Below are 15,320 nucleotides of genomic sequence, written 5' to 3'. Positions count from 1 at the left end.
ATAATTGAGCCCAGTGGCCCAGGCCAGCCTAGATGTGTGCGTGGGGGTGTGTGTGTCTCTGTTTGCGCGTGCCCACAGAGAGGGCTCTGAGTGCCACCTCTGGCACCCATGCCATAGGTTCGCCACCACTGTCCTAGTGTGACATTCTAACCACTTATACCATATTGTATCCATGAACTCACACAGGCACTTTGAACCCCATCCCAAGGGGGGACCAAATCCATTCTTGAGAACGGCATGTTACTATGCCACTTACCCTGGCAGGGGGTGATCCCACCAATGTGTGGCTGCTGCCACCCCACAGCACTGAAACATGGGGCTGAATGCTGTGTCAGCATCCCAGGGGCCCTGCTGCTGCCAGTGGCATAGTGGAGGTGATCTGGGGGCGTTGCGCAGGGGTGGAACTGACATTAGTTTGTCCCTGCCAGTGTTATGCCAGTGGCCCATGCTTCCAACTTAAGCTGCCCTTTTGGGTGGCGTAAGTCCATTGAGGCCCATAGAGACTTCTCAGTGGCGGGGAGGCTCTTTCACTTTTTAAGCCACCCATGCTGCTGGGAAGCCTCTTTGGGGGTGGCAGCCAGGTGCAGCCGTGGCACCACAACTGGGTGCTGGGCTTTCGGATGGGGCTGCCCATCTTGTAGAGGCTTCCTAATATATCTACTGGGCAATGAGGATTAAGGCAAAACAGAGAAGTGCTACCGAACATTGTGTTTAGGTATGAAAACAGCTCTGCACCCTTCTTTCTAATAGTTCTTCTTCGTTGGTTAACTTGGGATTGGGAGCTGTATAGGTCATATGCACATGCACACTGCAGATCTTCAGCCCATGTTTTTGGCTTCTGCCTGCCCCACTGACAGCATTGCCAGTAATGGCTTCTTCTGCTTGAAAAGGTCATGGCCTTCTGTTGCATTGCCAGGATGAATATTATTCACCATCCACTTATTATTAAAAAACAAAAGAAAGAAAAAAGGAAAAGATAAAAAACAAAACTAAAGAAAGATTAATGAAAAGAAAAGCAAATAGAAGGGTGAGACTGTTTCCAAGAGTTCAACGGCTCACTCACACTGCTGATTCTGGATTTTTCAGCACTAATGGGTCTAAAATCCACAACCTTCCAGTCTTCCTTTCAAGTTTAAGGTCTCCAATATCAGCGGAGGCGAGAGCTAAGAAAAACTTGCTCTGCAGTCTGCAAAAATAGCCCCTATCAGCACTGTGTAGTCTGGGAGAATTCAGAGGCTCAACCAGAGTGAAACGCCATTCCACCGGAAGTCAATATTTTTCACTATCCAGGTCACCAGTTGATATGCGTATTTGTTAGCTATTTTAATAGATGTGCCACAACTGATTACTCAGTTGTTAATTTCTTCATCTTTCACAGAAATGATTACAGCAAAAATGTAGTCAACGGTGTGTTGCCAGGTAAACAGAATTTGTTTAGTATACTCTGTTTACTAATTACTGTGTTGCTCATAGCCTTATGAACAGAGACTAAACTGGTGATTCTGACCTGTTTCCAGCCATCTGTGAAGGGAATGGAGTTTTGCCACATTCATCTCTATTCCTGCAGCACCTTCCAACCCACAGAAGATAATTCTCTGGTGCACGGAATCTGTATGGACAAATACCCTTGTGGGTTGGTGTGAGTTAGGATTGGAGGAATTACATGGCAGTTCCTTTGTAAGGGTCTCACACTCCTAGGGATGTTCTTCCTTGGGGGTCTCAAGGGGCTCCAGGATGAGAGAAGAATGTGAGAAAACTCAATTTGCCCTCCATTCTTCAATGAAGAAGAAGAGGTTGGATTTATACTCCACCTTTCTCTCCTGTAAGGAGACTCATGGTGGCCTACAAGCTCCTTTCCCTTCCTCTCCCCACAACCGACACCTTGTGAGGTAGGTGAGGCTGAGAGAGTTCTGAAGAACTGTGACTAGCCCAAGGTCACCCAGCAGGAACACATCTGGTTCACTAGATAATCCTCTGCCACTCAGGTGGAGGAGTGGGGAATCTCCAGATTAGAATCCACCTGCTCTTAACCACTACGCCACGCTGGCTCTCAATGGTTGGATAGAAGCCACTGCTCAATCTCTGATATATAGGTTTTAGGAAAAGGGAAGTGATCTTGGTGGAACAATCAACAGCCTTTCTGTTGGTGCAATGCGGATATAAGACCTATTCTACTTAATTTTATCATTTGAGTTCTTATCTTCTTGCCCTCCTAATTGATTTTGGTTTCAGTCAACTTAATTTGAATTATCATATGTTTGAATTGCTTAATTTAGATTCCCTAACTGTTTCTATTGGTGATTCAGGTAGATGAAACACACTGGCAAAACCAGTATTTTCTAGTCTTGCAAGAGCTCTTCTGAGAGCTTCATGCCATTTGAAGCTGGGACTTCTGAACACTACAATGTATTAAATGTGTTTAAAATTAACATTTAATATAATTAAAATATCGGACCTATTTTAATTGATGTTGGCTTTTTACATTTGTTGGTGGATCATGGAAATATGGGTGACAGAAGAGTAAAGAACTCAGGGATGGAAGCTGAATTCTTCTTTTGGAAGTTCTAATTTCCAAGTAAACACACATAGGATTGGGAGTTCCGTCTGTAATACAATCAGAGTAAAGCCTAGCCATAGCAATCTCTGACTGCAGCAGGCAAGCCAAGACAGTCACATCATGATACGGTTATTAATTAAAAAATTATTTAAACTTTCAAAAGTAGGACCCACTTTCCAAATCCAAGATCCTGTGATTCCTCATAATGGGAGCTTAGATCTGTCCACAAAGGCATTGAGTTCTGTGCCTGAGGCAAATTTTGTCTGATCAGTTTCTTTTCCCCTCTCCCCCACCTCTAATGTGATATATCCCATCTGTTGCCATGGAATCCCCTGTGAGGTCTCCAGATAGAACTAATTGTACCCTCCCCCAGGAAGGATAATTAGGACAAAATTAATATAACCACAACCCACTTCCTCCCCCTCTGCACTTTCTAATTCTGTAGATGACGAGAAATCATTCAGATGGGTTCCAGGCCCATGACTAGAGCAAAGAGCAGAAAGGGGAGCCTAGGCTGTTAACTTTTGGAGGATGGTGTGACTGTTCGTCTCTGTTTTCCTAATTCAATCAGGGATTGCCATAACTACACTTGTTTTGATCGTATCAAAGCTCCAACAGCTCAGTTCCATACATGTTGATTTGGAAATCCATTGGATCTTATTCTGCAGTAAGTGCGCATAGGATTGCAGGTCCCTAAGGATTTATCATTCTACAACCTAGAAACAGCTCCCATGTTGTGGGATTGCCACATTGTCTTTGGCTCCCTCCATTTATTCTATCTTTGCAAGGCTATGCATATTTCATTACTATTTCTGAACTTATAAATTTGAAGTTGGATCACAGTAACTAACCTGTAAGGTTTATTGGCTTAACTGACTTGTTTGGGACATCCTCCCTGGGATTCCTGTGCACTCCAGAAGACTTTGGTGGTATATTCTTGGCTGAACAATATATTCATACAAGGCACTAACAAGACCTCTTGCACCTCATTATGTGTCCACACAGCATCCCCTCCTTTAAAACAGAACAGAATTAAACAAAATGCACCAGCTACCAGCTACAATGTAGCTGCTGAATACCACTCTGACTGTATTCTTGAACAAGGTGAATGAACATGTAGTAGTCTCTCAGCTCCAGGGTTTTCCTGTCAGAATAACTAGATCCCTTTTCTACCTGGTTTTTGCACTGAGACAGCTTTGGTGTTATAGCTGATTATAAAGATGATAAAGTGGAGCATATGTTAATTCTCTTGGACTTCTCAGGATCTTTTGATAACTATTGACCTAGTTAGGTGGGATTAGGAGTTTTTATGTGGTGGTTCAAATAATTCCTGGAGGGTAAGAACCACAAAGTGGTGCTAGGAGACAGCTGTTCTTATCCATGACCTGTGGCATATGGCTAAGTTTCATTATTTCTCCTATACTATGTAACTCCTGCCTGAAACCACTGGAGAGTCCATCAGGTATTTTTAAGGTATGATGTCACCATATGAGGACATTACTAGCTCTCCTCTTTTTCATCTAAGGGCCTTACCTGTCATTTCAAAGTTTGCATGTTTGTTGGTGGCCAGGAGCACCTTTCATCAACTTAGGCTGGTATATTTTTATCCTCTCCTTTTGTGTATGCATTTGGAAATCCAGCTCTGAAAAAAGCAGGAATTGTGACACTGATAGTGATAAATATTTTCAGCAATATGTTTCAAGGAAAATTTTGGCAGAAGAGGAGATTGTTAAGCATCAGGAATTTAAAAGAACTTTTGGGTAATTTATTATGTTTTATATTAATTTTTAACTGTAAGTGGCTGTGAAAATGCTACTGATTAAGTGGATACACAATTTTTAAATAATAGAAAAATTGAATGGAAGCGAGGTGCTGAGAACAGGTGCTTCCTTGTGTGCCATTTCCTTGATTTGGGTGGCCTTTCTACAGGTCCAGCATCTATACTTGTCTTTTCCCCCCTCCCCCATTGGAATAATAGCAACTTTGATGGAAAGTTCAGGAGAGAATTATGTAGACAGGGTGATTACTACACCCTCTACCCCCCATCCCACCCCCAGACTACAAATGTCTTAGCAAAAGTGGATTTGAAAATCATGGTTTGCTAAAGTAACATGATTCTGCCCACATTAATTATCTAAGCGATGTAAAATATTGAATGCAAGATCTCCATAATGGCACAGTAAGTAAATTATATATGTTAATTATCAATAAAGCCCATTGTGTGGAAAAATGGAATGGGCTCTAGAAAATTAATCCTCCCAGAGCACAGACAGGGATGGGGCATATCTATAGGAAATGGCACCCGGTGCAAACACTGAAATTGCCCCCCCCCCCCCGAACATGCCCAGGTGGAGCACCCGAATGCCTGTGACTACATCTCCCAGAATAATTTGCTTTTTCTAGTTCGTTGTCAGGAACATGCTGCTCAATCATATAGTAAGATCTACTGAGCTGATGTCAGTCATATCTCTGGAGTTGCCTGTCTCAAGCACTTTGTGAAACATTCTGGTTTCCCCCCGCCCTGTTATTATCGCACTGTACATTTCCCTTTCCCACCTCTGTGTCACTGGCTGCTGTGGGAGGAGATGGAAAGGTGCTTAGTGCAGTGAAGTTCAGGTGCAATTAAAGGGTGGAAGGGAGAGAACAAGGTTTCTGTACTTGCAACGTTCGACCCTGAATGCCCCTTTCTTTCTATTGGGCAATGAGTTATATTCCTTCTCCCTCTTCACTTTCTTCATAGCCAGTGTTTGCCAAGCAAATTGTGGCTTCCACACACACACACAAAAGGTATATTGCAGTAATGATTAATCATGGAAATTAAATGTATTAAATATTTTGCTTTTGATCATTTACTGACTTTGCCTAATATAGACTTGCTGGCATATTTGTGGCTTCAACATACAGTCAATGTGGAGCCAACTAGCTAAAGCCGCACTCTTTGGTGTGCTGTTTTAGATAAAAAGAGAGATTATAAATTGCTTCTTGTGCTTTGAAATCTGCTGTTTTAAGAGGAACTACTATTGGGGTCAAGCATACTTTGGGAGATTCAGAAATGAAGAGTCCTCTCACCAAGCCAAACTTTACTCTTGCTTTGTAACCCAAGTAGTTTTGTCATTGGGGATTTGCTTCATGTAGGAGAGGCTGGTTTTGCTTCAAAAAGGAAACTGAATAGCTTCCAATTTGTAGTGGAGTCATGGCACTGAATGCTGATTGGCTGAGTGGAAAACCATCCAATCTGCTTTCTACATTATGTGTCTCTGAAGGGTTCTCAAAGTGAAATGTCAAGTTGCAGAAATACCCCATGTATATACATATCGTAGCTATTTTATCCTGTATTTTCCACCTAGGTAGGATGCACTTTATCCTCCCACAAACTGTAAAGTTGTGGTCGTTTCCCAGCTTTTTAGAGGCAAGTGCTCTGGAGATGCATGAGGTACCTTGTGGTCTGATGCTGGAGCTTACTGTATGATTTCACCTTAATTATAAGGTTGTATTAATGTTCTCTGATTCAGAGAACTAGACAAAAAATTCAGTTAACAAGCATTTGGGCCTGCAAAAAGGAGGTCAGGGTGATCTACATGGTTTTCCCCTTCTCTATTTTATCCTCACAACATAGGCTGAGCGAGGTTGACTGGCCCAAGGTCATTCCCAAAGGTCCATGATATCTTTTGAGCCTGATTCTCCTAGATTCTTGTCTGACACACTCTTATTCCACACAGCAAAAACAGACAGATATGCAGCCAGTTCAGTACCTGTTTACTTGGAAGTAAATTGTATAGAACTCATATCTCCTCCCATATGGTTATCAATTCATTTTCCCTAGCAGGGGTAAAAGCAGATTGAAGCCAAGTCTTGCCCCGCCTTAGCTATCATGATCCATGCAATGGTCACCTCCAGGTTAAGCTACCATAACTTGCTCTACACAGGGCTACCATTGAGACTGTTCCAGAAGCTCCAACTGGTCCAGAATGCGGTGGGATGGGTCCTTATGGGGATTCCATGGTGGGCACACATTCAACCATTGCTCAGCCAGCAATGTGGAGTACCAAATCAGATGCTGGTGTTGACTTTTGAAGCCCTTAATGGTCTGGGATCTTTGTATCAGCGAAACTGCCTCTCCCTATATACCCACTAAAGAATTCTCTTCAGGAGACAACTTACTGGTGGTCCCTGGCTTTAAAAGCATCCAGCTGTTCTCGACAAGAGCCAGAGGCTTTCTGGCTCAGGCTCTGGCCTAGCAGAACTCTCTTTCACATGAGACCTGGGCCCTGTGGGACCTGATGCAATTCACAGGGCCTGCAAGATTGAAATATTCCATCAGGTCAAGTAGACTATGTTTATGGGGTAGTTTGCCATTGGCTTCCTCCATTGTCTACTCTTTACCCCAGTGATGAAGGGAGGGGGAACTACGCCCGGGGCATGAGCTGCCCAGGCGCCCTCTCCTACCCCCACCCTGAAACGCCCTGCCCCCGACACATGATGGCAATGGTGGCACCCGGGACAAGCCGCTCCAGATGTCCCCATTGCCGCTACGCATCTGCTTTACCCCCAGCCAGAATGAAAGGTTGAGACAACCTTGACAGGCTAACTGAAACCAACTTCTCTCCGGATCGAACTCATGAGCTGAGCTTTAAGTTGTAGTACTGCACCTTACCACTCTACACCATGGGGCTCCTTACAAATGAAGTATATAAATATCCTAAGCAAAATTACATGCTTCTAAGCCCCCTGACTTCAGTGGATTTAGAAGGGTGTAGCTCTGTTCAGATTGCACTGTTAGCCCCTGATTACGTGTCCCCTGTTCATCCCACATACATCCTGAAGCCAAAACATTCTGATTTCAGAAGCATCCTTGCCTTGTAGGCATCTACATGCTATGATTAACATGGACGGGGCATGAAAGGCTCCGTCATTGTCTGTCCATGCAGCTGACAGGCTTGCTGTTTTTATCTAAGATAGTTGGGGATTTGAGGCTAGTTTTGACTGACCAGCAAAGCTGCAGTGACTCACTTCCTCTTTTAGCAATTTGCTTTCAGGATGTCTGTGGCACTGCCAGCAAGCAGACCATCTGAGTCTTGTCTAGTTATATACCGTCAGACTGAAACTCTGCGTAACTTTATTGCTCTCAGTATATTCCTTTTCTGACAACTAATTTATCTCTTACACAACTTCCTCTCTTTTCTGACAGGACAGGAATTGCTCCAGCCTTAGCGTAATGATATTTACAGTGAAGCTACAATCCTCTGCATGTTTACCAGTAAGAGAGTTCCATTGAAATCAATGGAATGTATGTTCAAATTGGAAACAGGGCCTCAAAAACATCAGTGTTGCAGTACACTGGGGAAAACAAGGAAGTGAAATGAAAAGCTAGAGGTGACATGGTTTCTGTTTCAAAGATTCAAAATCATTATTAAATAATAATAAATTTATCACCATCATTATGATGTATCTGAAATATACTACTAATGATGTAAGCATTTATACGATACTAACAGCAAAGCCCATTGAGGGGGAGATGCAGTGGGCCCTAGCAAAGGGTGGGGGAGGGAGCATCTTCCCCGCAATGGGCTTAATTGGGGTCAAAATGCTCCCCATGATACTCCTGGCACAACACTTTGCACTTACTTGGGTGTGAGTCTGTGGCTAGGGGGTGGGAGAGGTGTGGCTTGGGGTAGGTGGAAATTTGAGCATTGGGGTGGGTGGAAAGGAGTGGCTTGGCATGGGGGGAGGGCAGAAAGGTGAGGCTTGGGGTGCGGGAGGGTTAGAAGGAGAGTATTGAGGTGGAAGAGAGCAGAAAGGTGAGGCTTGGGTGAGGAGGCTGAAATGGGGAGGGTTGCTGTGGGGAGTGTTGGAAAGTGTGGCTTGGGGTGGGGGAGGGTTAGAAGGAGAGTATTTGGTTGATGGGAGGGTGGGAAAGAGAGGCTTGGATGGGGGGAGGGTGAAATGGGGGATGCTTGGGGGGAAGGTTCTTTAGGCTGGCAGAGCAGCATGCGACCAGGTGCTGCTGCTCTCCTGGCAGGGCAGGCTTCTGGGGGATGGGGTGGGGAGGTAGGAGGGCTCCTGGGTCAGGGGAAGGTGGGTAGGAGAGGGGATAGAATGTCACCCACCAATGTGTGAGGAGGACTTACTTCGTGAGTCCTGCTTGCCCATTGGTGGAGGTTCAGAACTGCGACATTCCATCCCTTAGCTTTTTATTATGGTTAGGATGTGTGTTGCATTTTCTCAGTAATTCTGGCAACAGCCTTCTAAACTAGTCAGTTCTGTTATTCCTTCTATTAGAGTTGAAGGTAGAGTGTGAGAATAAAAAGAGGAGCTTGCCTAGACAGCTGATGAGCTCAAAGCAGAGGCAGGTTTAGAACTGGGGACTGTTGGTCTCTGCTGACATTAGTTGAACTGACTGAAGTTGGAATGCATGAGTGTGTCAATAAGGTTCACTTGGGGTGCTCATATGCAATGCAGAATTTACCTGGGCCCCACACACAGGTGTCATTGGTCCCTTTGGCCTTCAGAAGCTGACTGGAGAAATTGCAATCAGGACAACCAGCACATCTCATATAGGGGATAACCAAAACTGTTTCCTATGGGGCACCCTCTTTTTTGAATGCATCTTGCAGTCTGTATTTTGCACCAAAGTGTGGAACCAATAGGGTAGAAACTTCCATGCAGGTTTGTCCAACATCCAGTGCATCAGCTTGGATCAGTAGCCGGAACTATTTATGACATGAGCCTCTCGCAGATGGGGTTTGGATCACTGCACAGATACTTCAGCCTGATTGCCAGTGTCAGCCCTACTTAGAATGCTAAAAAGAGGGAGAGTTGGAATTGCTGGCGTATATAACTCAAGAATGCTGCATTCTGCTTCTAGGGCTGTCTTTAGCTGCTTCATGTGTTCACTTCTGTGCAGGAGACTGCACAATTCCCAAACATAGAATCATGAAAGATGGCACACATGCATATTTATGGTGGAAACTGATTGGCCGCAACTTCTCAAACCAGGCACGTCACCTATTCATATTGCAGTTAGAGAAAGCAGGCGTAGCTCCATCAAATATAAAGTATCCTTTTTGTTAGAGAACTATCACTGTGGCACTGCCATAAAGACGACAGAACTTTGTTGCGGAGGTTTGCAATAGGGACTGATGGCCATCCCTCCTGGCAGAGCACTCACTCCCCAAGCCTTTGCCTCAGCCCCGCTTTTCCATGCTGAAAGTGGGGGCACAGAAACATGAGTACTTTCATGTTCGAAGCCTTTCTGCCTAATCTCAAACATGGATTGCCTTTTTTCCATGTTTGGGATTAGGCAGAAAGGCTTCGAAGGATGCTCAAGGACCCGGGCACCTTGCCCGAGCAGAGCTGGGGACCACTGGTCACGTGTTGCTTATTGGCTGCCGTTGCGCTCACCAGATGCGGAGGATGGCACGGCAGGGAGCTCCCCAAGGGAGGCGCAGGAGCATACGTCCAATTGCCCCAACTAAGTCCGCGGGCGGGCCCTCTCGCTGGAGCCGTTGGCAGGGCGGCGGGGGACCTCTGCCTGCCGAGCCGTCTTACGCCACTGGCCAGCAGCCCCCTGGTTTCCCAGCGCGGAGACAGCCTGTCGGGCGCGCGCGTACGCATACATGTGCCTCGATGTGCCGCGCGCCCGCGCGCGAGAGAGCGAATCACTCGCGCGCAATTACCGCCGCCTCCTCCTCCTCTCGGCAGAGCCAGAAATAGCCTCGCGCGCCTCTGCCGAGCCGGGCGCATCTGGCGGGCAGGCAGGAGGGCCGCTCCTTTTTGTTCCTTGGCTGCCCCCCCCCCCCGCGGTCTCCCCAGCGGCGCGAGGAGGGGCTGCGCGCGTGTGGGGGCGCGCCGGGGCGGGGAAGGTGGCGGCAGCAGCAGCGGCGGCGGCTTTGACAGCGTCTCTCTTTTTCTGTCTCGCCCCCTCCCTCACCGCTGCCCGGTCCCCCCTTCCTGCCTCTCTCCGACCCCTCCCTTGAACCCCCGCCCCGCCTTTCATTCTCTCCTCCGGTGCTTCAGAGGCTGGGCGTTTAAATGGTTTCCTCGCGCCCGGCGGGAAGAAGATGCTCGGAGGTGGCGGCGGCAGCAGCCTCAAAAGCCTGCCGCAGGACGTGGAGCTGAAAGGCGACGAAGGGCCGGAGGAGCTGCGGGGCTACCGGAGGGCGGCGGCGGCGGAGGGCCCCAAGCAGGCCACGATGCAGAAGCGCGCCGGCGCCAAGGGCCCCGCGGCCGTGGCGCCCAAGGCGGCCGAGCTGAAGGTCTTCAAGTCGGGCAGCGTGGAGGGCCGCTTGCCGGTGACTTCCAACCTACGCAAGCAGAAGTCGCTGACCAACCTGGCCTTCCTGACCGACGCCGAGAAGAAGATGCAGCTCTACGAGCCCAAGTGGAGCGACGACATGGCCAAGGCGGCCAAGGGCGGCGGCGGCGGCCGGGGCCTGAAGGGCGGCAGGGAGCCGGCCGCGCTGCTCTCCAAGAACCTCTCCCGCTCCGAGCACTCGCTCTTCCAGGCCAAGCTGGCCCCGGCCGCCGGCCACAAGCCCCCTCCGCCGCTGGCGCCGCTGCCCTCCAACCTGGGCAAGCCCAGCCGCATCCCGCGCGGGCCCTACGCCGAAGTCAAGCCGCTCAGCAAGGCGCCCGACGGCGGCAGCGACGAGCCCAAGTCCGACGACGAGATCCTCTCCAGCAAAGGCAAAGCCGCGCAGCAGAAGCCGCCGCCGCCGCAGCAACAGCCCGCCGCCCCTACCACGGGCGGCCAGCCGGGCGGCAAGGGGGCGCCTTCGGAGGAGAAGGCTTTCCTGAAGGTGGATCCCGAGCTGGTGGTCACCGTGCTGGGCGACCTGGAGCAGCTGCTCTTCAGCCAGATGCTGGGTGAGTCCGTCCAGGCCAAGACTCCCAGGGCTCAGGGGCGGGACCCCTCCCTCGGCTCCCGGCACGCTCGTGCAGCTCCGGGTCTGCCTGCCCTTCGCCTTGCACGGGGCAGCTCCTTGGACGGGGGTGGCTGGGACTGGACGGGACAGGACGGACGGAGGTTGAACAGCAGTTCTGCTGGGAAGGAAGGGTTGCTCTTATGCCGCTTTCACTTGGTGACCTTAGAGCAGTCAGTAAGCTTCCTGATTCATTCATAGATTGTCTCTGGAGTTCAGTCCCGAGTATTGCAGATGCTTTCCTCTTGGGTAGAAGAAAAACCCTCAGCCTGATTGAACTAGTTGGAATAGGCACATGGACTAAAATCTCCCTGTTTGCTGGGAAAAGACCATGTGGGTGGGCAAAGCAGAAGTGAATTGATTCTGATTTCTTTTTCCACACGAGGGGTCAAAGAAAAGGACACCAAGAGACAGAAAAATAAGGGTTTTGCCTAGAGGGGAAAACGGAATGGGTCGAAGTAGCAAGGGAGAGGCCAGACCAGCGGGAGGGCTGGGTTCCATGTAGCTGGAAGAGGGAGAAGTTGCAGGGGGTTGCTGGAGCTGATGATAAAATGTGTGACATTCTGTTAGACAGGGGCAGTGGGAAAGGTACCTTTTTGGTTGCTCAGGTCTGGCATGGTTGCATTATGGTATGCCTGCGGAGAAGCTTATGTCTTTGCAGTGATACAGTTGTGTTTGTGTGATGTGTGTGAAACAAAAAAAGGTGACTGCTGAATATGATCTGTCATCCATGAAGCAAGGGGTCTATGAATTGCTGCAGACCGCTGGATTGTAAGGTTGCATGTTTCCCACAAGGAGGTTTGAACGTGCACATGCAGATAGTACAGGAGACTCACAGGGCATAGAGTGATCCACCCTTGCCTTCAGCTTCCTGTTGGTGAAAGAGGGGAGTGTCACTAACGCAGGTCTGTACTAGCTGCAGTTAAGATGGAAGGCTGCAACCAGACAGTGGGGAACAGGGGGCCGCATGCAGTGAAAGCTGGGCTGATGCCTCCTAGAAGAAACCGAGAGGGATCAGCTCTGTTTGGTTGCTAGGGAGATTTGCAAAGGAGCAGCAGTTGCTAGTGCTGCTCTTACTCCTTCCCCACCTGGAATCTCTCTGGTTTAGACACCCGCCCAGGAATGGCTGCCTTGCAAATGTCTTAGGCTCAGCATTGGGGAATAATCAGCAGCAATAGCTGCAGCTCCCAAGCACCAACAATTTGGTTTCTATGCAACAGATTCTAATGATCAATCACTGTGGAATACAAGATGCCTCACTCCTTTCCTCCTCCTTGGTAAATGCCTTCTGCAGCTGAGCAGCGTGCAGGGAGAGAATTCAGATAGAAGCCGCCGCATTGGAAAGGGGAGGTCCGAGAGGAAGCTCTGTACTGGAACTCGTGGAAATGCTGGAACTCTCTTGGCATTCTGGAATCACATGCTGTTTTATTTTTTGCAAAGCTACCACACCCTTTGTTGTGGCTGCCCACTATTGCTCCTGGCTAAAGGAGCAAAGGGACATGGGCTGGTATATCAGCAGCAATGTGCACGGGGGTGGGCAGACTAGAGCTGCAGCTGGGAGGACGTGAGGCTTCCAGATCATGAGCAGAACAGGTCTTACGGGTGGGGAGGAAAGATGGGTATTAGGAGCAGCCACTGAAGGACCTTTGGGGTGGGATGCAGTGCTAGTGTGGGGCAAAGGGACAGTAAAGACATTAGCAATTCATTCTAAGCAGAGTCATGCCTTCATAAGCCCAGGGACTTCAGTGGATTTAGAAGGGTGTGATTCTGCTTAGGATGGTAGTATTAGCAGCATTACTATTAGCCGAATACCGAAAAAAGGTAGAAGTGGACTGAAATGTGCACTGTGTTAGAGAAGGTTTACCCACAACGCTTCCCCCAAGCATATCCCTCCAGAGGAAAACAGTATGTGTGTCCTAATGCTTGTGTGCAGCATCATATGTGAAAGCAGTGCGGTCGTAATAATGGCAAAATAAACAGGTGCATCATTTTGAAGCTTAGCTGTATTCTGTGTAAGGACAATTTACTATTCTTTGAGGGTGTAAACAGGCATGTGGACAGGGGTGAACCGGTGGACATTGTCTACTTGGATTTCCAAAAGGCTTTTGACAAAGTTCCTCACCAGAGACTGTTGAGAAAACTCAGCAATGAAGGAATAAGAGGGGAAGTCCTCCTTTGGATTAAAAACTGGTTGAGAAACAGGAAACAAAGAGTGGGTGTAATTGGGAAGTTCTCACAATGGAGAGATGTCGGGAGTGGTGTCCCCCAAGGATCCGTTTTGGGACCAGTGCTCTTTAACCTATTCATAAATGACCTGGAAGTAGGGGTGGGTAGCGTGGTGGCCAAGTTTGCAGATGATACCAAATTATGTAGGGTGGTGAGAACCACAAAGGATTCTGAAAGAGCTCCAAATGGGACCTTGATAGAATTAGGTGAGTGGGCTCCAGAAATGGCAAAATGCCAGTTCAATGTAGCAAAATGTAAGAAGAGTGATGCACATAGGGGCAAAAAATCCAAACTTCACATACAATACAGGGGTCAGTGCTATCGAGTCTGAGACCAGAGGAAGAGGGATTTAGAATGCGTCTTAGTTGATAGTTCCATGGGAATGTCAACTCAATGCATGGCAGCTGTAAAAAGAATAGGCAAACTCTATGCTGGGGATCATTAGAAAAGAGGAATTGATAATAAAATCTGCAAAGATTGTCATGCCCTTATATAAAGCAGTTAGGTCACTGACCGCACTTGGAGTACTAATGTCCAGTTCTGGTGCAGCATCTCAAAAGGATATTGAGGAGATAGAAAAAAGGGTGCAGAGAAGGGCAACAAGGATGATTGAGGGACTGGAGCACCTTCCCTATGAGGAGAGGCTGCAGCGTTTGGGACTCTTTAGTTTGGAGAGAGCTGGCTGAGGGGGGGGATATGATTGAAGTCTACAAAATTATGCATGGGGTAGAAAATGTTGACAGAGAGAAATTTTTCTCTCTTTCTCACAATACTAGAACCAGGGGGCATCCATTGAAAATGCTGGGGGGGAAGAATTAGAACTAATAAAAGGAAACACTTCTTCACGCAACGTGTGATTGGTGTTTGGAATATGCTGCCACAGGAGGTGGTGATGGCTACTAACCTGGATAGCTTTAAAAGGGGCTTGGACAGATTTATGGAGGAGAAGTCGATTTATGGCTACCAATCTTGATCCCCCTTGATCTGAGATTGCAAATGCCTTAACAGTATTCCAGGTGATGTCCGGGAGCAACTTGGCTTACATGCAGAGAGTCCACAATTCGCGTTCACATCCCTGGACATGTGAGCTCCCAGGGGCACCTGGTGGGCCACTGCGAGTAGCAGAGAGCTGAACTAGATGGACTTTGGTCTGATCCAGCTGGCTTGTTCTTATGTTCTTATGTTCTTAATTTATGTGTAAGGATGTGTGAAAGAGCTTGCGTGCTCCTTGGGGAGAGTTGGGGTTGGAGTGGTGTAGAATGGGAATGAAAGGCCAGTGTAGCCTTGAAGGACGGATTTGTGAAACTTACTAGGAACTGACAGAAAACTGGTAAGGGGTGGCAGAGTGTGACGTATGAGGTTAGTTCAGCAGAAATAGCTGAGTGATTAGAAGTGTTGGCAAACTCATGGGAGTAAATAACAGGGAGGGCTGCCATTTGTTCATAGTGTGCCCCATTGTAGTGTGCCCCATTCAGTGAAGAGATGTCTAAAGCAGGGGTCTGCAAACTATTGCTCTCCAGATGTTCACGGACTACAATGCTGGCAGGGGCTGATAGGAATTGTAGTCTGTGAACATCTGGAGAGCCATAGTTTGCAGACCCCTACTCTAGAGGATC

General features: G+C 48.0%; 1 protein-coding gene across 5 annotated transcripts in view; it reads left to right on the top strand.

Annotated features, from left to right (window-relative positions):
- The window catches only part of NAV1 (neuron navigator 1), a 328,528-nt gene that overhangs the window by 97,707 nt on the left and 215,501 nt on the right, over positions 1-15,320 (top strand). For 4 of the 5 annotated variants that reach the window (XM_048496163.1, XM_048496160.1, XM_048496164.1 and 1 more), the window contains exon 4: positions 10,574-11,422. The exons of the other annotated variant lie outside the window; for it this stretch is intronic. In XM_048496163.1, the coding sequence (XP_048352120.1) occupies positions 10,574-11,422 (849 nt within the window). The remainder of the gene's footprint in view (positions 1-10,573; positions 11,423-15,320) is intronic. 5 annotated transcript variants of the gene reach the window in all.

This window comes from Sphaerodactylus townsendi, linkage group LG05 (assembly GCF_021028975.2).
Source record: "Sphaerodactylus townsendi isolate TG3544 linkage group LG05, MPM_Stown_v2.3, whole genome shotgun sequence".
NCBI classification, from domain to species: domain Eukaryota; kingdom Metazoa; phylum Chordata; class Lepidosauria; order Squamata; family Sphaerodactylidae; genus Sphaerodactylus; species Sphaerodactylus townsendi.
The sequence above is the reverse complement of the archived record's forward strand: the minus strand, read 5'-3'. Positions and strand labels throughout refer to the sequence as shown.